General features: G+C 41.3%; 1 protein-coding gene across 2 annotated transcripts in view; it reads left to right on the top strand.

The window, feature by feature from the left end:
* The window catches only part of TRAFD1 (TRAF-type zinc finger domain containing 1), a 216,276-nt gene that overhangs the window by 64,213 nt on the left and 129,531 nt on the right, over nucleotides 1-22,532 (top strand). For both annotated transcript variants that reach the window (XM_053701701.1, XM_053701700.1), the window contains exon 5: nucleotides 7,853-8,240. In XM_053701701.1, coding sequence (XP_053557676.1) covers nucleotides 7,853-8,240 — 388 coding nt within the window. The remainder of the gene's footprint in view (nucleotides 1-7,852; nucleotides 8,241-22,532) is intronic.

The raw sequence follows: 22,532 nt of genomic DNA, 5'->3' as shown, positions 1-22,532 counted from the left end.
CCGTTCGCTCGTTTCCACCTCAGGCCTCTGCAGTTAAGCATGCTCAGTCATTGGAATGGAGATTATGCGGATCTGTCTCCACGATTACAGCTGGAGCAGGAGAGAAGGGATTCTCTTCTTTGGTGGTTGTCTCAGGATCATCTCTCCCAAGGAACCTGCTTCCGCAGACCCTCTTGGGTGATTGTGACAACAGATGCCAGCCTTCTGGGATGGGGAGCAGTCTGGGGCTCTCTAAAGGCTCAGGGAACATGAACTCGGTCGGAGTCTCTTGCTGAGAGCAATCTTCAATGCTCTTCTAACCTGGCCTCAGTTAGCTTCAGCCCGGTTCATCAGGTTCCAGTCAGACAACATAACTTCAGTGGCTTACATCAATCATCAGGGAGGAACTCAGAGTTCCTTGGCCAAGACAGAGGTAGCCAAGATCATTCAATGGGCAGAGACCCACAATTGCTATCTGTCGGCAATCCACATCTCAGGGGTGGACAACTGGGAGGCGGACTTCCTGAGCAGGCAGACCTTTCACCCGGGGGAGTGGGATCTCCATCCGGTAGTGTTTTCCAGCCCGATTCTCAAATGGGGACAGCTGGATCTGGATCTCATGGCATCGCAGCAGAATGCCAAGCTCCCAAGAGACCATCAGGCGGTACTGATAGACGCCCTGGCGGTACCTTGGAATTTCAGTCTTGCATACCTATTTCCTCCGTTCGCTCTGCTTCCTCGGGTCATTGCTCGAATCAAGCAGGAAAGGGCCTCGGTGATCCTCATTGCACCGGCGTGACCTTGCAGGATTTGGTATGCAGACCTGGTGGGATATGTCCTCTCTTCCACCTTGGAGACTTCCGTTGAGGAAGGACCTTCTTCTTTAAGGGCACTTCCTTCATCCAAATCTAGTTTCTCTGAAGCTGACTGCTTGGAGATTGAACGCTTAATTTTATCCAAGCGTGGATTTTTGGAATCGGTCATTGAGACCATGATTCAGGCTCGTAAAACTGTGACTAGAAAGATTTACCACAAGATATGGCGTAAATATCTATATTGGTGTGAATCCAAGGGCTACTCTTGGAGTAGAGTTAGGATTCCTAGAATTCTGTCCTTTCTCTAAGAAGTTTTGGAGAAGGGTTTATTGGCAAGTTCCCTAAAGGGTCAAATATCTGCCTTGTCTATGTTGTTACATAAACGTCTGGCGGATGTACCAGACGTGCAGTCATTTTGTCAGGCCTTGGTCAGGATCAGGCCTGTGTTCAAGCCAGTTACTCCTCCCTGGAGTCTTAATTTAGTTCTTAAGGTTCTTCAAGTGGCTCTGTTTGAGCCTATGCATTCCTTAGATATTAAGTTGTTATCTTGGAAAGTTTTTTGTTAATTGTTGCTATTTCATTTGCTCGTAGAGTGTCCGAGCTCTCGGCATTACAGTATGAGTCTCCTTGCCTTATTTTTCATTCGGATAAGGTGGTTTTGCGTACTAAGTTAGGGTTCCTTCCTAAAGTAGTTTCAGACCGGAACGTTAATCAGGTGATTGTTGTTGTTCCTTCCTTGTGTCCTAATCCTTCTTCTCAAAAGGAACGGCTTTTGCACAACCTGGACGTGGTGCGTGGATTAAAATTCTATTTACAGGCGACTAAGGATTTTCCTCAGTCTTCTGCTCTGATTGTGGTATTCTCTGGAAAACGTAAGGGTCAGAAAGCTACGGCTACTTCTCTTTCTTTGTGGCTGAAGAATATAATACGCTTTGCCTATGAAACTGCTGGACAGTAGCCTCCTGAGAGAGTTACGGCTCATTCTACGAGGGCTGTTTCCTCTACCTGGGCATTCAAAAATAAAGCTTCTGTGGAACAGATTTGCAAGGCTGTAACTTGGTCCTCACCACACTTTTTCAAAATCCTATAAATTTGACACTTTTGCCTCGGCTGAGGCCGCTTTTGGGAGAAAGGTTCTTCAAGCAGTGGTGCCTTCCGTTTAGGTTCCCTGTCTTGTCCCTCCATTATCTGTGTAATCTAGCTTGGGTATTGATTCCCAATAGTAATTAGATGATCCGTGGACTCATCGTGTCATTAGAAAGAAAACAAAATTTATGCTTACATGATAAATTTATTTATTTCTTGACCCAATGAGTCCACGGCCCGCCCTGTTCTTTAGACAGGTTTTTGGTATATTATAAACGACCTTGTTGCTTCCTTTCTCTCCTTTGTTTCGGTCGAATGACTGGGGTTGGAGGGAAGGGAGGTGATATTTAACAGCTTTGCTGTGGTGCTCTTTGCCGCCTCCTAATGGGCAGGAGTGATATTCCCAATAGTAATTAGATGATCCGTGGACTCACCGTGTCAAGAACGAAATACATTTATCAGATAAACATAAATTTAGTTTTTTTACTATTCCTGCTGCATTATATAGAAAGTTTGCAGGAGTATATTTGCAAGTTAATCTATAGTAAGACTTTAAAGTATACACCAATCTCCATCTAACTGCATGTAATAGACACTACTGTAAAGTAAAATATGCACAGAAACTGATATAAAAATCCAGTATAAAATATATTTAAGAACTTACTTAGCTCCCAGTTTAGCACTGTTGATGAGGTTTGGCTGGGATACCCAGTGAACGGAGCTAAGAGCAGACCCTCCCATGCATATGAAAAGACCCATTATAAAAACAGAAGCAATCTGAAGTCTGCATATATCTAAAACTTTGGGGCTTGGTTAGTAGTCTGAAAATCAGCACAATGTTATTTAAAAATAAGTAAAACTATACATTTTTATGAAAACGTTCCCAGATGGACCATATAAATAGATCATCTACAAAACATTTATGCAATGAAAAATCTAGTGTCTAAGATGACTAAGGTGTAGACTGTCCCTTTTAAGAGTATGCTATCGCTACCTTTCGGTAAATAATGACTAAAGTGTTTTGGTATAAATAATGTGTCTCTCTATTTAGTATTGGGATGAGTCATTAAGTCTTGGAAGCTCATTAACATTAACAAATCTACAATCAGAGTGATTCAGCACATTGCAGTATATTAGGATATTGAAATTGACAGCACAACAGAAGTACTTAGAAACTTGAAGCCCCATTTCATGAATAAAATAGAGCATACAATTTTAAAAAAACTTTCCAATTTACTTCATTATCTAATTTGCTTAGTTCTCTTTGCATCCTTTGTTGAAAAGCATACCTACCTTAGACACAGGAGCTAGGATCTAGCTGCTGATTGGTGGCTGCACTTATATGCCTCTTTTCATTGCCTTACCATTTTGATCAGCTAGCTCCCAGTAGTGCATTGCTGCTCCTTTAATAAAGGATACGAAGAGAATGAAGAAAAATTGAAAATGTAATTATTATTTTTTTATATATTTTTTAAACTGTACACTCTATCTGAATCATAAAAGAAAAGTGTTCATTTTCATTCTCTTTGTTTGAAAATCTTAATAATTGAATTTTTGTGTTTTTAAATATTTATTTAAAACACTGCTCTGCTCTGTTTGTGGTATTCTCTGGAAAACGTAAGGGTCTGAAAGCTACGGCTACTTCTCTTTCTTTGTGGCTGAAGAATATAATACGCTTTGCCTATGAAACTGCTGGACAGTAGCCTCCTGAGAGAGTTACGGCTCATTCTACGAGGGCTGTTTCCTCTACCTGGGCATTCAAAAATAAAGCTTCTGTGGAACAGATTTGCAAGGCTGTAACTTGGTCCTCACCACACTTTTTCAAAATTCTATAAATTTGACACTTTTGCCTCGGCTGAGGCCGCTTTTGGGAGAAAGGTTCTTCAAGCAGTGGTGCCTTCCGTTTAGGTTCCCTGTCTTGTCCCTCCCTTATCTGTGTAATCTAGCTTGGGTATTGATTCCCAATAGTAATTAGATGATCCGTGGACTCATCGTGTCATTAGAAAGAAAACAAAATTTATGCTTACATGATAAATTTATTTATTTATTTCTTGACCCAATGAGTCCACAGCCCGCCCTGTTCTTTAGACAGGTTTTTGGTATATTATAAACTTCAGACACCTCTGCACCTTGTTGCTTCCTTTCTCTCGTTTTGTTTCGGTCAAATGACTGTGGTTGGAGGGAAGGGAGGTGATATTTAACAGCTTTGCTGTGGTGCTCTTTGCCGCCTCCTGCTGGGCAGGAGTGATATTCCCAATAGTAATTAGATGATCCGTGGACTCACTGTGTCAAGAAAGAAATACATTTATCAGATAAACATAAATTTAGTTTTTTTACTATTCCTGCTGCATTATATAGAAAGTTTGCAGGAGTATATTTGCAAGTTAATCTATAGTAAGACTTTAAAGTATACACCAATCTCCATCTAACTGCATGTAATAGACACTACTGTAAAGTAAAATATGCACAGAAACTGATATAAAAATCCAGTATAAAATATATTTAAGAACTTACTTAGCTCCCAGTTTAGCACTGTTGTTGAGGTTTGGCTGGGATACCCAGTGAACGGAGCTAAGAGCAGACCCTCCCATGCATATGAAAAGACCCATTATACAAACAGAAGCAATCTGAAGTCTGCATATATCTAAAACTTTGGGGCTTGGTTAGTAGTCTGAAAATCAGCACAATGTTATTTAAAAATAAGTAAAACTATACATTTTTATGAAAACGTTCCCAGATGGACCATATAAATAGATCATCTACAAAACATTTATGCAATGAAAAATCTAGTGTCTAAGATGACTAAGGTGTAGACTGTCCCTTTTAAGAGTATGCTATCGCTACCTTTCGGTAAATAATGACTAAAGTGTTTCGGTATAAATAATGTGTCTCTCTATTTAGTATTGGGATGAGTCATTAAGTCTTGGAAGCTCATTAACATTAACAAATCTACAATCAGAGTGATTCAGCACATTGCAGTATATTAGGATATTGAAATTGACAGCACAACAGAAGTACTTAGAAACTTGAAGCCCCATTTCATGAATAAAATAGAGCATATAATTTTAAACAACTTTCCAATTTACTTCATTATCTAATTTGCTTAGTTCTCTTGGTATCCTTTGTTGAAAAGCATACCTACCTTAGACACAGGAGCTAGGATCTAGCTGCTGATTGGTGGCTGCACTTATATGCCTCTTTTTTTCATTGCCTTACCATTTTGTTCAGCTAGCTCCCAGTAGTGCACTGCTGCTCCGTTAATTAAGGATACTAAGAGAATGAAGAAAAATTGAAAATGTAATTTTTTATTTTTTTTAAACTGTACGCTCTATCTGAATCATAAAAGAAAAGTGTTCATTTTCATTCTCTTTGTTTGAAAATCTTAATAATTTGAATTTTTGTGTTTTAAATATTTATGTAGACCTGTTCTATAGAGTTAAGCTTATTAGGTTTGTTAAATTATAGTTTTGTCCACAATACCAGCTTAAGTGATTATAATGACTTTCTTGCATGGCAGTGTCAATGTTCATTTGATATTTGTCTATTCTATAAAAAATAAATACCATTATTACAGCAGTAATGATGCAGTAAATTTCTATCACGATACAAAATAGATACTTAAAGTGACCCTGAACCCAAATTGTTTCTTTTGTGATTCAGAGAGAGCATGACATTTTCTTCCTTCTCTTGTAAGTTTAGATGCCGGACCATTTTTGGTGAACAATTTGGGTTGTTCTTGCTGATTGGTGGATACATTCATCTACCAATAAAAAAAAGTGCTGTCTAGAGTCATGAACCAAAAAAGCTTAGATGCATTCTTTTTCAAATAAAGATAGCAAGAGAACGAAGAAAAATTGATAATAGGAGAAAATTAGAAAGTTGCTTAAAATTGCATGCTCTATCTGAATCACAAAATAAAAAAATTTCAGTGTCCCTTTTAACAAGTGATTCATTTTAGTTCACAAGGGCAAATACATATAGAAGCGCTACTCCTCAGAAAGTGTTGCAGTAAATTATAGGATGCAGAATACTCCATTGCATATCTAAAGCCTGATAACAATTTCTAACCAAATTATCAAAGATATACAGGTAGCCCTCCGTTTACGCCGGGCTTAGGTTCCAGAAGGATTGGTTGTAAATTGAAACCCAGTTTATAATGTAAGTCAATGGGAAGTGAGGGAGATAGGTTCCAGGCCCCTCTCAAAATTGTCATAAGTAACACTTAATACGTTATTTGTAAAGCTTTGAAATGAGACTTTAAATGCTAGACAGCATTATAAACCTAATAAAATAATCACACAACACAAAATATATAATTAAACTAAGTTAAATGAACAAAAACATTTGCTAAACAGCATTATAAACCTAATTAAATAATCGCACAACACAGACTTCACTTGCATTTTTCTGCAAACAGTTCTTTCTATGCATTCCAATCTGGACTGAGTTATAGACAGGAAGATCTTGTTCCTTTTGAAATCTGCTCGATAGCTCAAGTCTGGTTAAACTGATTAATTTCAGCTTGCTTGGCTTTGCTGCAACACAAGCGGACAGCTCCACCTACTGGCTATTTTAATAAATGCACTGCTTCTCAATGCTTTTCAATAGCAGTCACATGACTGGAAAAAAAGGTTGTTATTCTGAAACGGTGTAAATTGAATCGTTGTAAAACGAGGGCCACCTGTACTCTGTTTCCACACAGTTGAAAGTATATCATGCAAACCATCCTTCATGAATTTTTAGTCCTTGAATTATTATGGCTTTTTGTATCAAACACTATATCCTAAAATTATTTTATTGATGTTTATATATTTTTCAACATAACCGCAACAAGAGAACAGCCTAAGCTGTCTGAATGACAAACCATACTAGCCAGTGAATAATACGTTAAAATTACACACATGACAATGACACACTATTGTGCTAGATATAGACCTCTCCACAGGGAATAGGAAATAAAGGGTATAGACAATGATACAACCTAGGGCTTTGTATCACTCCCTTCCTACCCCCAAATCAAATAATTTTATTGTGCAGGTTATGACTACACTGTGAAGCACCAAATGATGGTAAATGAAGCTTATAATACAGTTTGTGTCAGTCTGAATCAATGTGTCCTATGAATAAGAGCTTAAACGGATATGAATATTTTATGATTCAGATAGAGCATGCACTCTTAAACAACTTAAATAAATGATCAATTTGTCTTTATTCCCTTAGTATCTTTATTTGAAAAGGCAGGAATGTAAGCTTAGGAGCTAAATATAGCCACCAATCAGCAAGCGCTACCCAGGTGCTAAACCTAAAATGGGCCTGCTCCTAAGCGTACATTGCTGCTTTTTAACTATAGATACCAAGAGAATGAAAAAAATAATAGGAGTAAATTAGAAAGTTGCTTAAAATTGCATGCTCTAGCTGAATCATGAAAGAAAAAAAACGTGGGTTTAATATCCCTCCCTTTAAAGGGACACTCAAGTCAAAATTAAACTTCATGATTCAGATACAGCATGTATTTTTTAAACTATTTTCAAATTTAATCCCAAAAATGTGCACAGTCTTTTTATATTTACACTTTTTGAGTCACCAGCTCCTACTGAGCATGTGCAAGAATTCACAGAATATACATATATGCATTTGTGATTGGCTGTCACATGATTGAGGAGTGGAAATGAACTTTGAAATTCGTCTGAACTTCATATGAGTAGTAGATTATTTTCAGACTAAGTGCTATTTCATTGTCTTTTTATCATGCATTTGTTAATTATGCAAATCTACTGTATTTTTACTGGTCCTTTAAAATCATTAGCATGGATGTCCTACATTTAACTTCAAGGGCTGCTGACAGACCAGATTTTTGAGAATTCCATTTATGATAAAAGGTCTGTCTCCACCCCTCAGATAAATGTGGGACAACTCTGATTTAGAATATGCATATGTTGCTTGAACTCTAACATATTTCTCTAATCCTGTAGCTATCTGCCTGTACTCTACGCCTAGTTAAATGTCAGTTTTGTGAACTGGAACTTGCTTTTAATAAACTTGGAGATCATGAAGATTACTGTGGTGCTCGTACTGAGCGGTGTGCAGCTTGTGGACTTAGTGTCATGATAAAAAATCTTAAGGATCACCCAAAGGTCTGTGGCAAAGAAACTGAACCAAAGAAACCTCAACAAAGACAGATTTTTTCAAACTTCACAGAATCAAGTTATGGTGGAGCATGGTTTGATCCCCCCACAATAGGAAGAGACCATCTTCATGCACAATTACCCAGTCGATTTTATGGCAATTCAATTATAACAAAGTCATCTGACGTGTTTAATCACACAGAGGACCAATCCACACAAGCAACTCAAAACAGAGGTAAGGTTGCAAACTGGTTTAACAAGTTCTCACCCATCTTCTGCAAGATCTAAATGTAAGATTGTAGACTTAAAATTGCATGCATCTAAAGTGGTCCTAAGCTTATCACTTTGATGTCTTTGAGTAGGAATTTTCAAAAACAGTCCTAATCTGATATGAGACAATCCCTGTTTATCTGAGGATGGGTTTAGACGTATATGTAAAATTATGTTTATATAATCCTGCTATAATCTCTCTTTCTCTCTCTTTTTTTTCTCTTTTCTCTCTCTCTCTCTTTTTTTTTTTTTTTTTTTTCTTTCTCTCTCTCTTTCTCTCTCTCTCTTTCTCCAAGGCCCTTTGAAAAACTTGAACAGTTGTTGATCAGAAGGTGGTTGATGAATATTGTCATAAAACAGCTAGACCCATAATAGTTTTTATTTTTGCCTTGGAGGTTAAACTCCAAAATTTTCTTTCTCTAACATTGGTGTGTCCGGTCCACGGCGTCATCCATTACTTGTGGGAAATGTTCTCCCCCACAGGGAAAGGCAAGGAGAGCACACAGCAAGAGCTGTCCATATAGCTCCCCCTCTGGCTCCGCCCCCCAGTCATTCTCCTTGCCGCTCTGAACAAGTAGCATCTACCACGGGGATGGCGAGGAGTTTGTGGTGTTAGTTGTAGTTTTTTATTCTTCTATCAAGAGTTTGTTATTTTAAAATAGTGCTGGCTTGTACTATTTACTCTATAACAGAAAAGTGATGAAGATTTCTGTTTAAGAGGGCTATGATTTTAGCACAAGTAACTAAAATCCATTACTGTTACCACGCAGGACTGTTGAAACAAGAGAGCTTCAGTTGGGGGTAACAGTTTGCAGACTCATCTGCTTCAGGTATGACTAGTCTCCTAACAACACAGGCTAATGCTAGATGAGTCATTTTTCCCCTCAGGGGAAACGGTAAGCCATTTTTCTTTCACCTCAGCAAAAAAGATAACAGGCTTCCCCTTTTTGTTTTTTATGCTGGTAGACACTGTTAGGGGCTAAATCGATTGGTTTTTATTACAATATTATACCATTTGAAATATTTTATAAGCTCACATACACTTGGGAACGTTTTTCTCCTGTTAAGTGTAGTCAGTCCACGGGTCATCATTACTTCTGGGATATTAACTCCTCCCCAACAGGAAGTGCAAGAGGATCACCCAAGCAGAGCTGCTATATAGCTCCTCCCCTCTATGTCACACCCAGTCATTCTCTTGCACCCAACTAATAGATAGGATGTGTGAGAGGACTGTGGTGATTATACTTAGTTTTTATATCTTCAATCAAAAGTTTGTTATTTTAAAACAGCACCGGAGTGTGTTGTTCCTTCTCAGGTAGAATTTGAAGAAGAATCTAGTTTTTGGATGATTTTAGCCGGCGTAGCTAAGATTCATTTTGCTGTTCTCGGCCATTCTGAGGAGTGAGGTAAACTTCAGATCAGGGGACAGCGGGCAGGTTCACCTGCAAAGAGGTATGTTGCAGTATATTATTTTCTGAGGAATGGAATTGACTGAGAAAATACTGCCAATACCGATATAATGTAAGTTCAGCCTTAAATGCAGTAGTAGCAACTGGTATCAGGCTGTTATGTATATATGTTTACACTTCAGTATTCTGGGGAATGGCACTTCACTGGGATAATACTATATGCATATAACTTTTAGCCTAACTTGCAGTGGGAACGTCTAGCAACAGGCTGTTTAATGACATTTCATGTTATTTGATTTAAACGTTTTGCTGGCATGTTAAATCGTTTAATTATCTGAGGTACTGGGTGAAAAAATTGTTTTGGGCACTGTTTTTCCACTTGGCTGTCGTTTATTTTTTAATTTAAGACAGTTTTCTGAACTTCCCTCACTGCTGTGTGTGAGGGGGAGGGGCCTATTTTGGCGCTTTTGCTACGCATCAGAAATTCAGTCACAAGTCTGTTTCTCTCCCTGCATGATCCGGATCGTTTCTACAGAGCTCAAGGGTCTTCAAAAATTATTTTGAGGGAGGTAATCACTCACAGCAGACCTGTGAGATTGTGCTTTGACTGTGATAAAAAAGTTTATATTTTGTACATTTTTTTTTCTGCTATTAAGGGTTAGTTATCCATTGCTAATGGGGGCAATCCTTTGCTAAATTTATGCCTTTACCGGGAAAAATTTGGTTTTTATAATTTCTCCGGTTCATTGTTATTCAACTGTCATAGTTTTTTTCTGTGCTTCTTAAAGGCACAGTGCGTTTTTCATATTACTTGTAAATTGAGTTGAAAATTTCCAAGATTGCTAGTTTGTTAAACATGTCTGACTCAGAGGAATATCTCTGTGCTATATGTGCAAAAGCCAAGGTGGAGCCCAATAGAAATTTATGTACTAATTGCATTGATGCTACTTTAAATAAAAGTCAATCTGTACAAATTGAACATCATTCACCAAACAACGAGGGGGAAGTTATGCCGACTAACTTGCCTCACCTGTCAGTACCTGCATCTCCCGCTCGGGAGGTGCGTGATATTGTAACGCCGAGTACTTCAGGGCGGCCATTACAAATCACACTACAGGACATGGCTAATGTTATGACTGAAGTTTTGTCTAAATTACCAGAACTTAGAGGTAAGCGAGATCACTCTGGGGTGAGAACAGAGTGCGCTGATAATATTAGGGCCATGTCAGATACTGCGTCACAATTTGCAGAACATGAGGACGGAGAGCTTCAATCTGCAGGTGACGGATCTGATCCAAATAGAGTGGATTCAGACATTTCAAATTTTAAGTTTAAACTAGAAAACCTCCGTGTACTGCTAGGGGAGGTATTAGCGGCTCTGAATGATTGTAACACCGTTGCAATCCCAGAGAAATTATGTAGGCTGGATAGATACTATGCAGTACCAGCGAGTACTGACGTATTTCCTATACCTAAGAGGCTTACAGAGATAATTACTAAGGAGTGGGATAGGCCCGGTGTACCCTTTTCCCCCCCTCCTGTATTTAGAAAAATGTTTCCAATAGACGCCACCACACGGGACTTATGGCAGATGGTCCCTAAGGTGGAGGGAGCGGTTTCTACTCTGGCTAAGCGTACCACTATCCCGGTGGAGGATAGCTGTGCCTTTTCAGATCCAATGGATAAAAAATTAGAGGGTTACCTTAAGAAATTGTTTGTTCAACAAGGTTTTATATTGCAACCCCTTGCATGTATTGCGTCTGTCACGGCTGCGGCCGCATTTTGGTCCGAGTCTCTGGAAGAGACTCTTGACTCAATAACTATAGATGAGATTTCAAATAAGCTTAAAACCCTTAAGCTAGCTAATTCATTTATTTCAGATGCCGTAGTACATTTAACTAAACTTACGGCTAAGAATTCCGGATTCGCCATTCAGGCACGTAGAGCACTGTGGCTAAAATCCTGGTCAGCTGATGTTACTTCTAAATTACTTAACATTCCTTTCAAAGGGCAGACCTTATTCGGGCCCGGTTTGAAAGAAATTATCGCTGACATTACAGGAGGTAAAGGCCATGCCCTGCCTCAAGACAGAGCCAAACCTAGGGCTAGACAGTCTAATTTTCGTGCCTTTCGTAACTTCAAGGCAGGAGCAGCATCAACTTCCTCTGCACCAAAACAGGAAGGAGCTGTTGCTCGCTACAGACAAGGCTGGAAACCTAACCAGTCCTGGAACAAGGGCAAGCAGGCCAGAAAACCTGCTGCTGCCCCTAAGACAGCATGAATTGAGGGCCCCCGATCCGGGAACGGATCTAGTGGGGGGCAGACTTTCTCTCTTCGCCCAGGCTTGGACAAGAGATGTCCAGGATCCTTGGGCGTTAGAGATCATATCTCAGGGATAGTGATCCACCCGGTTCCGCGGTCGGAGCACGGACAGGGGTTTTACTCAAATCTATTTGTGGTTCCCAAGAAAGAAGGAACCTTCAGACCAATCTTGGATTTAAAGATCTTAAACAAATTCCTAAGAGTTCCATCGTTCAAAATGGAAACTATTCGGACTATCTTACCCATGATCCAAAAGGGTCAGTACATGACCACAGTGGATTTAAAGGACGCTTACCTTCACATACCGATTCACAAAGATCATTACCGGTATCTAAGGTTTGCCTTCCTAGACAGGCATTACCAGTTTGTAGCTCTTCCATTCGGATTGGCTACGGCTCCAAGAATCTTCACAAAGGTTCTGGGCGCTCTTCTGGCGATACTAAGACCGCGAGGAATTTCGGTGGCTCCGTACCTAGACGACATTCTGATACAAGCGTCAAGCTTTCAAACTGCCAAGTCTCATACAGAGTTAGTACTGGCATTTCTAAGGTCGCATGGGTGGAAGGTGAACGAAGAGAAAAGTTCTCTTTCCACTCACAAGAGTTCCCTTCTTGGGGACTCTTATAGATTCTGTAGAAATGAAGATCTATCTGACAGAAGGCAGGTTAACAAAGCTTCAAAATGCTTGCCGTGTCCTTCATTCCATTCAACACCCGTCAGTGGCTCAATGCATGGAGGTGATCGGCTTAATGGTAGCGGCAATGGACATAGTACCCTTTGCACGCCTACATCTCAGACCACTGCAATTGTGCATGCTAAGTCAGTGGAATGGGGATTACTCAGACTTGTCCCCTACTCTGAATCTGGATCAAGAGACCAGGAATTCTCTTCTATGGTGGCTTTCTCGGCCACATCTGTCCAGGGGGATGCCATTCAGCAGACCAGATTGGACAATTGTAACAACAGACGCCAGCCTACTAGGTTGGGGCGCTGTCTGGAATTCCCTGAAGGCTCAGGGATCATGGACTCAGGAGGAGAGTCTCCTTCCAATAAACATTCTGGAATTGAGAGCAGTTCTCAATGCCCTTCTGGCTTGGTCTCAGTTAAAAACTCGGGGGTTCATTAGGTTTCAGTTGGACAACATCACGACTGTAGCTTACATCAACCATCAAGGAGGGACAAGAAGCTCCCTAGCGATGATGGAAGTATCAAAGATAATTCGCTGGGCAGAGTCTCACTCTTGCCACCTGTCAGCGATCCACATTCCTGGAGTGGAGAACTGGGAGGCGGATTTCCTAAGTCGTCAGACTTTTCATCCGGGGGAGTGGGAACTTCATCCAGAGGTCTTTGCCCAAATACTTCGACTTTGGGGCAAACCAGAGATAGATCTCATGGCGTCTCGTCAGAACGCCAAGCTTCCTTGTTACTGGTCCAGGGACCCGGGAGCGGTCCTGGTAGATGCTTTGACAGCACCTTGGACCTTCGGGATGGCCTATGTGTTTCCACCCTTCCCGATGCTTCCTCGATTGATTGCCAGAATCAAACAGGAGAGAGCATCGGTGATTCTAATAGCGCCTGCGTGGCCACGCAGGACCTGGTATGCAGATCTAGTGGACATGTCATCCTGTCCACCTTGGTCTCTGCCTCGGAGACAGGACCTTCTAATTCAGGGTCCTTTCAAACATCAAAATCTAATTTCTCTGAAGCTGACTGCTTGGAGATTGAACGCTTGATTTTATCAAAGCGTGGATTTTCGGAGTCAGTAATTGATACCTTAATACAGGCTAGGAAACCTGTTACCAGAAAGATTTACCATAAAATATGGCGTAAATACTTACATTGGTGCGAATCCAAGAGTTACTCATGGAGTAAGGTTAGGATTCCTAGGATATTGTCTTTTCTACAAGAGGGTTTAGAAAAGGGTTTATCTGCTAGTTCCTTAAAGGGACAGATCTCAGCTCTGTCCATTCTTTTACACAAACGTCTGTCAGAAGTTCCAGACGTTCAGGCTTTTTGCCAGGCTTTGGCCAGGATTAAGCCTGTGTTTAAAACTGTTGCTCCACCATGGAGCCTAAATTTAGTTCTTAACGTTTTACAGGGTGTTCCGTTTGAACCCCTTCATTCCATTGATATTAAATTGTTATCTTGGAAAGTTCTGTTTTTAATGGCTATTTCCTCGGCTCGTAGAGTCTCTGAGTTATCAGCCTTACATTGTGATTCTCCGTATCTGATTTTTCATTCAGATAAGGTAGTTCTGCGTACTAAACCTGGGTTCTTACCTAAGGTTGTCACTAACAAGAATATCAATCAAGAGATTGTTGTTCCATCATTGTGTCCTAACCCTTCTTCAAAGAAGGAACGACTTCTGCACAATCTAGATGTAGTCCGTGCCCTGAAATTTTATTTACAGGCAACTAAAGATTTTCGCCAAACTTCTTCCCTGTTTGTCGTTTATTCTGGACAGAGGAGAGGTCAAAAAGCTTCTGCTACCTCTCTCTCTTTTTGGCTTCGTAGCATAATACGTTTAGCCTATGAGACTGCTGGACAGCAGCCTCCTGAAAGAATTACAGCTCATTCTACTAGAGCTGTGGCTTCCACTTGGGCCTTTAAGAATGAGGCATCTGTTGAACAGATTTGCAAGGCTGCAACTTGGTCTTCTCTTCATACTTTTTCCAAATTTTCCAAATTTGACACTTTTGCTTCTTCGGAGGCTGGTTTTGGGAGAAAGGTTCTTCAGGCAGTGGTCCCTTCCGTATAAAGATCCTGCCTGTCCCTCCCGTCATCCGTGTACTTTAGCTTTGGTATTGGTATCCCAGAAGTAATGATGACCCGTGGACTGACTACACTTAACAGGAGAAAACATAATTTATGCTTACCTGATAAATTCCTTTCTCCTGTAGTGTAGTCAGTCCACGGCCCGCCCTGTTTTTTATGGCAGGTCTAAATTTTTAAATTATACTCCAGTCACCACTGCACCCTATAGTTTCTCCTTTCTCGTTTGGTTCTCGGTCGAATGACTGGGTGTGACGTAGAGGGGAGGAGCTATATAGCAGCTCTGCTTGGGTGATCCTCTTGCACTTCCTGTTGGGGAGGAGTTAATATCCCAGAAGTAATGATGACCCGTGGACTGACTACACTACAGGAGAAAGGAATTTATCAGGTAAGCATAAATTATGTTTTTATTGATCTGGCTTGTTTTAGACACCTAAATCTAGTCAGGAAGGCCCCTTCACTCTAGTGTGCTGAGGGAGGAAGCCTCATTTTGGCACTTCAGCTGTGCAGTTGAATTTCAAGGCAGTGCATGCAGATTCATGTGAGAGGGTCCTGTGGTTCAGAAAGTGACTCCAAAAGGCTTTTTTCTGTGAATGGTGACCCCTAAGGAAGGTAAAAAGCTGCAGCAAGGCTGTAGCTGGGATTGTGGTGTGTAAAAACGGTTAAATCCAACAATTAGCTCCGGTTTCCTTGTTTTAAGAGCTAGAGTCTCCATATTTGCTGTGCAATACTTTCTAAGCATTAAGACACTGGGGTCCAAATTTCAGAAAAATATTGCCTTCATAGTTTTTTGAACATTCAGAAATAAATGTGTCATTTTATTATTTAAAGAGACAGTAACGTTTTTGTTTAAAATCGTTTTTATTGCATTGTTTGCCTGCCTAAATCTGTTTAACATGTCTGTTCCATCAGATAACCTATGTTCTGTGTGTATAGAGACAAATGTGGTTCCCCCTTCGAGTGTTTGTGATAATTGCGCCATAGTGTCCAAACAAAATCAGGACAGCTCTGTTATTTTTCATAATGTTGCCCAAGATGATTTATCTAATGAAGGTAGTGGGGATAGCTCTACATCCTCTCCTTCTGTGTCTACACCAGCTTTGCCCGCGCAGGCGACACCTAGCGCGCCAGTGCTTATTTATATGCAACAATTATCAGCAGTAGTGGATAATTCTATAGCAAATCTTTTATCCAAACTGCCAGTTTTTCAGAGAAAGCGTGATTGTTCAGTTTTAAATACAGATGAAAAGGATGAACAATCAGACGCTGACGATGCCTTATCTATTTTACCCTCACATCAATCGGAATTGGCTGTGAGGGAAGGGCTGTCTGAGGGTGAAATTTCAGACTCAGGAAAAGTTTCTCAACAGGCAGAACCTGATCTAGTGGCATTTAAGTTTAAGCTAGAACATCTCCGCGCTTTGCTTAAGGAGGTATTAGCTACTCTGGATGACTGTGATTCCATGGTAGTACCAGAGAAGTTGTGCAAATTGGACAAATTTTTAGAGGTCCCAGTGCACGACGACGCTTTTCCAAAACCTAAGAGGGTAGCGAACATAGTGGAAAAGGAGTGGGAGAAGCCAGGTGTACCCTTTGCCCCACCTCCTATATTTAAGAAAATGTTTCCCATAGTAGACCCTAGAAGGGACGCATGGCAAACGGTCCCGAAGGTTGAGGGAGCTGTTTCAACACTAGCGAAGCGCACAACTATTCCTATAGAGGACAGCTGCGCTTTAAAAGATCCTATGGATAAAAAATTGGAAGGATTGCTTAAAAAGATTTTTGTTCAGCAAGGGTTCATCCTTCAACCAGCTACGTGTGTTATTACTGTCACTTCAGCGGCGTCCTTTTGGTTCGAAGAACTAGAAAGGTCGCTCCAGAAAGACTTCCTATGAAGAAGTCATGGACAGAATTCACGCATTAAAGTTAGCTAATTCCTTTATATTGGATGCCGCCTTTCAAATAACGAAATTGGCGGCGAAAAACTCAGGTTTTGCTATAGTAGCGCGGAGGGCGCTTTGGCTAAAATCCTGGTCGGCAGACGTGTCGTCCAAGACTAAGTTACTGAATATTCCTTTCAAGGGTAAGACCCTTTTTGGGCTTGAATTGAAGGAAATTATTTCAGACATCACTGGGGGTAAGGGCCATGCCCTCCCACAGGATAGGCCTTTTAAGGCTAAGAACAAGTCTAATTTTCGTTCCTTTCGCAATTTCAGGAACGGACCGGCTAATAACTCCACTGCCGCTAGACAAGAAGGTAACGCGGCCCAGCCCAAACCCGCTTGGAAGCCCATGCAAGGCTGAAACAAGGGTAAACAAACCAAGAAACCTGCTGCTGCTACCAAGACAGCATGAAGGGGTAGCCCCCGATCCGGGACCGGATCTGGTAGGGGGCAGACTATCTCTCTTCGCTCAGGCTTGGGCAAGAGATGTTCTGGATCCCTGGGCACTAGAGATAGTTTCCAAGGGATACCTGTTAGAATTCAAGGAACTTCCTCCAAAGGGAAGGTTCCACCTGTCTCTCTTATCTTCAGACCAGATAAAGAAACAGGCATTCTTACATTGTGTAAGAGACCTATCAAAGATGGGAGTGATAAACCCAGTCCCCTCCGGGGAACAAGGTCTAGGGTTTTACTCAAACCTGTTTGTGGTTCCCAAAAAAGAGGGAACTTTTCAGGCCAATTCTGGATTTAAAGATATTAAACAAGTTCCTCAGAGTTCCATCCTTCAAGATGGAAACCATTCGGACAATCTTACCAACAATCCAGCAGGGTCAATTTTTGACTACCGTGGATCTGAAGGATGCGTATCTGCATATCCCAATCCACAAATCTCATCTTCAGTTCCTGAGGTTCACCTTTCTGGACAAACATTACCAGTTTGTGGCTCTTCCATTCGGTTTAGCCACCGCTCCCAGAATTTTCAAAAAGGTGCTAGGGTCCCTTCTAGCGGTCCTAAGACCGAGGGGCATCGCTGTAGCACCTTATCTAGACGACATCCTAATCCAAGCGTCGTCTCATACAGACATTGTGTTGGCTTTTCTCAGATCTCACGGGTGGAAAGTGAACATAGAAAAAAGTTCACTGTCACCGTCCACAAGGGTTCCTTTTCTGGGAACAATAATAGATTCTGTGGAAATGAAGATCTTTCTCACAGACGTCAGAAAGACAAAGCTTCTAAAAGCTTGTTGAGTTCTTCACTCTATTCCTCAACCCTCCATAGCTCAATGCATGGAACTAATAGGACTAATGGTCGCAGCAATGGATGTGGTTCCTTTTGCTCGAATTCATCTAAGACCATTACAGCTGTGCATGCTCAATCAGTGGAATGGGGACTATACAGACTTGTCTCCCCAAATTCAAGTAGACCAGGTAACCAGGGACTCACTTCTCTGGTGGTTGACTCAGGATCACCTGTCTCAGGGAATGAGTTTCCGCAGACCGAAGTGGGTCATCGTCACGACCGACGCCAGCCTCTTGGGGTGGGGCGCGGTCTGGGACTCCCTGAAAGCTCAGGGCCTATGGTCTCGGGAAGAGTCGCTTCTCCCGATAAACATTTTGGAACTAAGAGCTATATTCAATGCGCTCCTGGCTTGGCCTCAGCTAGCGGAAGCCAGGTTCATAAGATTTCAGTCGGACAACATAACGACTGTTGCGTACATCAATCATCAGGGGGGAACAAAGAGTTCCCTAGCGATGAAGGAAGTAACCAAGATAATCCAATGGGCAGAGAATCACTCCTGCCATCTATCTGCTATTCACATCCCAGGAGTAGACAATTGGGAGGCGGACTATTTGAGTCGTCAGACTTTCCATCCGGGGGAGTGGGAACTCCATCCGGAGGTCTTTGCTCAGTTAACCCATTTATGGGGCATTCCAGACATGGATCTAATGGCGTCCCGTCAGAACTTCAAGATTCCTTGCTACGGGTCCAGATCCAGGGATCCCAAGGCGACTCTAGTGGATGCATTAGTGGCGCCTTGGTTGTTCAACCTAGCATATGTGTTTCCACCGTTTCCTCTCCTCCCCAGGCTCATAGCCAGGATCAAACAGGAGAAGGCCTCGGTGATTCTGATAGCTCCTGCGTGGCCACGCAGGACTTGGTATGCAGACCTGGTGAATATGTCATCGGCTCCACCATGGAAGCTACCTTTGAGACAGGACCTTCTAGTACAAGGTCCATTCGAACATCCCAATCTAGTTTCTCTGCAGCTGACTGCTTGGAAATTGAACGCTTGATTTTATCCAAGCGTGGGTTTTCAAATTCTGTGATTGATACTCTGGTCCAAGCCAGAAAACCTGTGACTAGAAGGATTTACCATAAAATATATCTGTTGGTGTGAATCCAAAGGATTCTCCTGGAGTAAGATTAAAATTCCAAAGATTCTCTCCTTTCTCTAAGAAGGTTTGGATAAAGGATTGTCAGCTAGTTCTCTAAAAGGACAGATTTCTGCATTATCCGTCTTGTTGCACAAACGACTGGCAGCTTTGCCAGATGTACAAGCTTTTGTTCAGGCTTTGGTTAGAATCAAGCCTGTTTACAGACCCATGACTCCTCCTTGGAGTCTAAATTTAGTTCTTTCAGTTCTTCAAGGGGTTCCGTTTGAACCTGTACATTCCATAGATATTAAGTTACTATCTTGGAAAGTTCTGTTTTTGGTTGCTATTTCTTCTGCTAGAAGAGTTTCTGAATTATCTGCTTTGCAGTGTGATCCACCCTATCTGGTGTTCCATTCAGATAAGGTTGTTTTGCGTACTAAGCCTGGTTTTCTTCCAAAAGTTGTTTCCAACGAGAACATCAACCAGGAAATAGTTGTTCCTCCTTTGTGTCCGAATCCAGTTTCAAAGAAGGAACGTTTATTACACAATTTAGATGTTGTTCGTGCTTTAAAGTTCTATTTAGAAGCAACAAAAGATTTTAGACAAACCTCATCCTTGTTTGTCGTTTACTCTGGTAAGAGGAGAGGTCAAAAAGCTACTGCTACCTCTCTCTCTTTCTGGCTGAAAAGCATTATCCGCTTGGCTTATGAGACTGCCGGACGGCAGCCTCCTGACCGTATCACAGCTCACTCTACTAGGGCTGTGGCTTCCACATGGGCCTATAAGAACGAGGCTTCTGTTGACCAGATATGTAAGGCAGCGACTTGGTCTTCTCTGCACACTTTTGCCAAATTCTACAAATTTGATATTTTTGCTTCTTTGGAGGCTGTTTTTGGGAGAAAGGTTTTGCAAGCCGTGGTGCCTTCTGTTTAGGTAACCTGATTTGCTCCCTCCCTTCATCCGTGTCCTAAAGCTTTGGTATTGGTTCCCACAAGTAATGGATGACGCCGTGGACCGGACACACCAACGTTGCAGAAAACAGAATTTATGCTTACCTGATAAATTACTTTCTCCAACGGTGTGTCCGGTCCACGGCCCGCCCTGGTTTTTTTAATCAGGTTGAAAATTTTTTTCTTTATACACTACAGTCACCACGGCACCCTATAGTTTCTCCTTTTTCTCCTAACCGTCGGTCGAATGACTAGGGGGCGGAGCCAGAGGGGGAGCTATATGGACAGCTCTTGCTGTGTGCTCTCCTTGCCTTTCCCTGTGGGGGAGAACATTTCCCACAAGTAATGGATGACGCCGTGGACCGGACACACCGTTGGAGAAAGTAATTTATCAGGTAAGCATAAATTCTGTTTTTATAAAGGTGGTGAGAGTCCACAATCCATTACTCCAGGGAATAATACTCCTGGCCACTAAGTGGAAGCAAAGATGCCAAAACTCTGAGCCTTAAAACCCCTCCCAGCTTACTGGAAACTAGTCTTATCTTTGCCATTGCAGAAGGAAGGTGAAGTAGAGAGGTGCTCCTGGTGTTTGTGAGAAGGATGCTCAGACTGATCAGAGAGCCACTGTTTGGACAGAGGGATGTATTTGGAGTATGGCTAGTGGCACTAGAACACTCTTTAGCAGTTAGTCACAGGCCATTTGGATGGGCCCAGAGCTTTAAAGTTATATTTACAGGCCACAAATATATATATTGTGTTACCGCAACAAATCCACACTGTTCAAACATAACATGACTAAAGATGAACGTGCAGCTATTACAACACACTCTAACAATACTGAGCTAGTGATTCGCCCTGCGGATAAAGGACATACTGGAGGTGATATGTTCCACACACTATTGGCATCGTTAACAATGATTATGGTAACAAACAAGGAAAAGAAGACGAAGACCGGAACCAGGGTGCCAGTGCAAAAGATGGTTTATTCAGGCAGTTAACAGTAGGTCATGGAAGCACCTACTAACTGATGCGTTTCGCGCATGGGGACATGCGCTTCATCAGAGATAGATGGTAAGCAGTAGCTGTAGATTATATACATTATGATTGCCCTTCGCCTCGGTTTTGATAGAGGATACTCAGATACAATATGTCCCTGTGCAAGTCTGTATTTAGAACATCTATGATTTACTGAACAACACAGACACATAGTTTGATATGTTCGTTTATACAACATGTTTTGCAAATATTTTGTAATTTGCATTTGACTTCTGTTGCAATTGATCAACGTCTGATAACAAGCACTTTGGTATTCTCACATATCAACAATGATTGTGTTTTGGTAGGTGAAGTTTTGTATCAACATTTGTATCACTATGGTAACCCCTTTTTTGGGCACAATTTCTCTTGGGGGAGGGATCTAATTGTGTTTATAAGCTTGCATTTTCCTCACTCTTGTTGGTCTGATGAAGGGATGAATACCCCGAAACATCACTGTAATAAAATTGTGTTATATACTTGATAAGACCAGAGTGTGCTTCGTCTATTAGCTCTATTTACCACTTCTAGCGCCCTGGCATATGAAGTTTGTTAGTGGGAGTGCACCTATCTCTACAGAAAGAAAGAAAGAAAGAAAGAATACACACACACACTGTACACTCACTACTTTACATTGTAGCAAAGTGTCATTTCTTCAGTGTTGTCACATGAAAAGATATAATAAAATATTTGCAAAAATGTGAGGGCTGTACTCACTTTTGTGATATATATATCTATCTATATATATATATATATATATATATATATATATATATATATATATATATATATATATATATATATATATATATATATATATATATATATATATATATATATATATATATATATATATATCTATCTCACAAAAGTCTCGGGTGTGAATGCGGAGCAGCTGTGTTTGCCACCTCATGGCAAAGAACTCTCTGAGGATCTGAAAAAAAGAATTGTTGCTGTATATAAAGATGGCCTAGGCTATAAGAAGATTGCCAAGACCCTGAAACTGAACTGCAGCACGGTGGGCAAGACCATACAACTGTTTCACAGGACAGTTTCCACTCAGAACAGGCCTCGCCATGGTCGACCAAAGAAGTTGAGTGCACGTGCTCAGCGTCATATCCAGAGGTTGTCTTTGGGAAATAGACGTATGAGTGCTGCCAGCATTGCTGCAGAGGTTGAAGGGGTGGGGGGTCAGCCTATCAGTGCTCAGACCATACACCGCACACTGCATCAAATTGTTTTGCATCACTGTCGTCCCAGAAGGAAGCCTCTTCTAAAGATGATGCTCAAGAAAGCCCGCAAACAGTTTGCTGAAGACAAGCAAAATAATGACATCGATTACTGGAACCATGTCCTGTGGGCCGATGAGACCAAGATAAACTTATTTGGTTCAGATGGTGTCAAGCAATTGTACTCCTCACCTGGTTGTCGCCACAGACAAGTATGTCTT

The sequence above is a fragment of the Bombina bombina genome, chromosome 2, assembly GCF_027579735.1.
Source record: "Bombina bombina isolate aBomBom1 chromosome 2, aBomBom1.pri, whole genome shotgun sequence".
In the NCBI taxonomy this organism is placed as follows: Eukaryota; Metazoa; Chordata; class Amphibia; order Anura; family Bombinatoridae; genus Bombina; species Bombina bombina.
The sequence above is the reverse complement of the archived record's forward strand: the minus strand, read 5'-3'. Positions and strand labels throughout refer to the sequence as shown.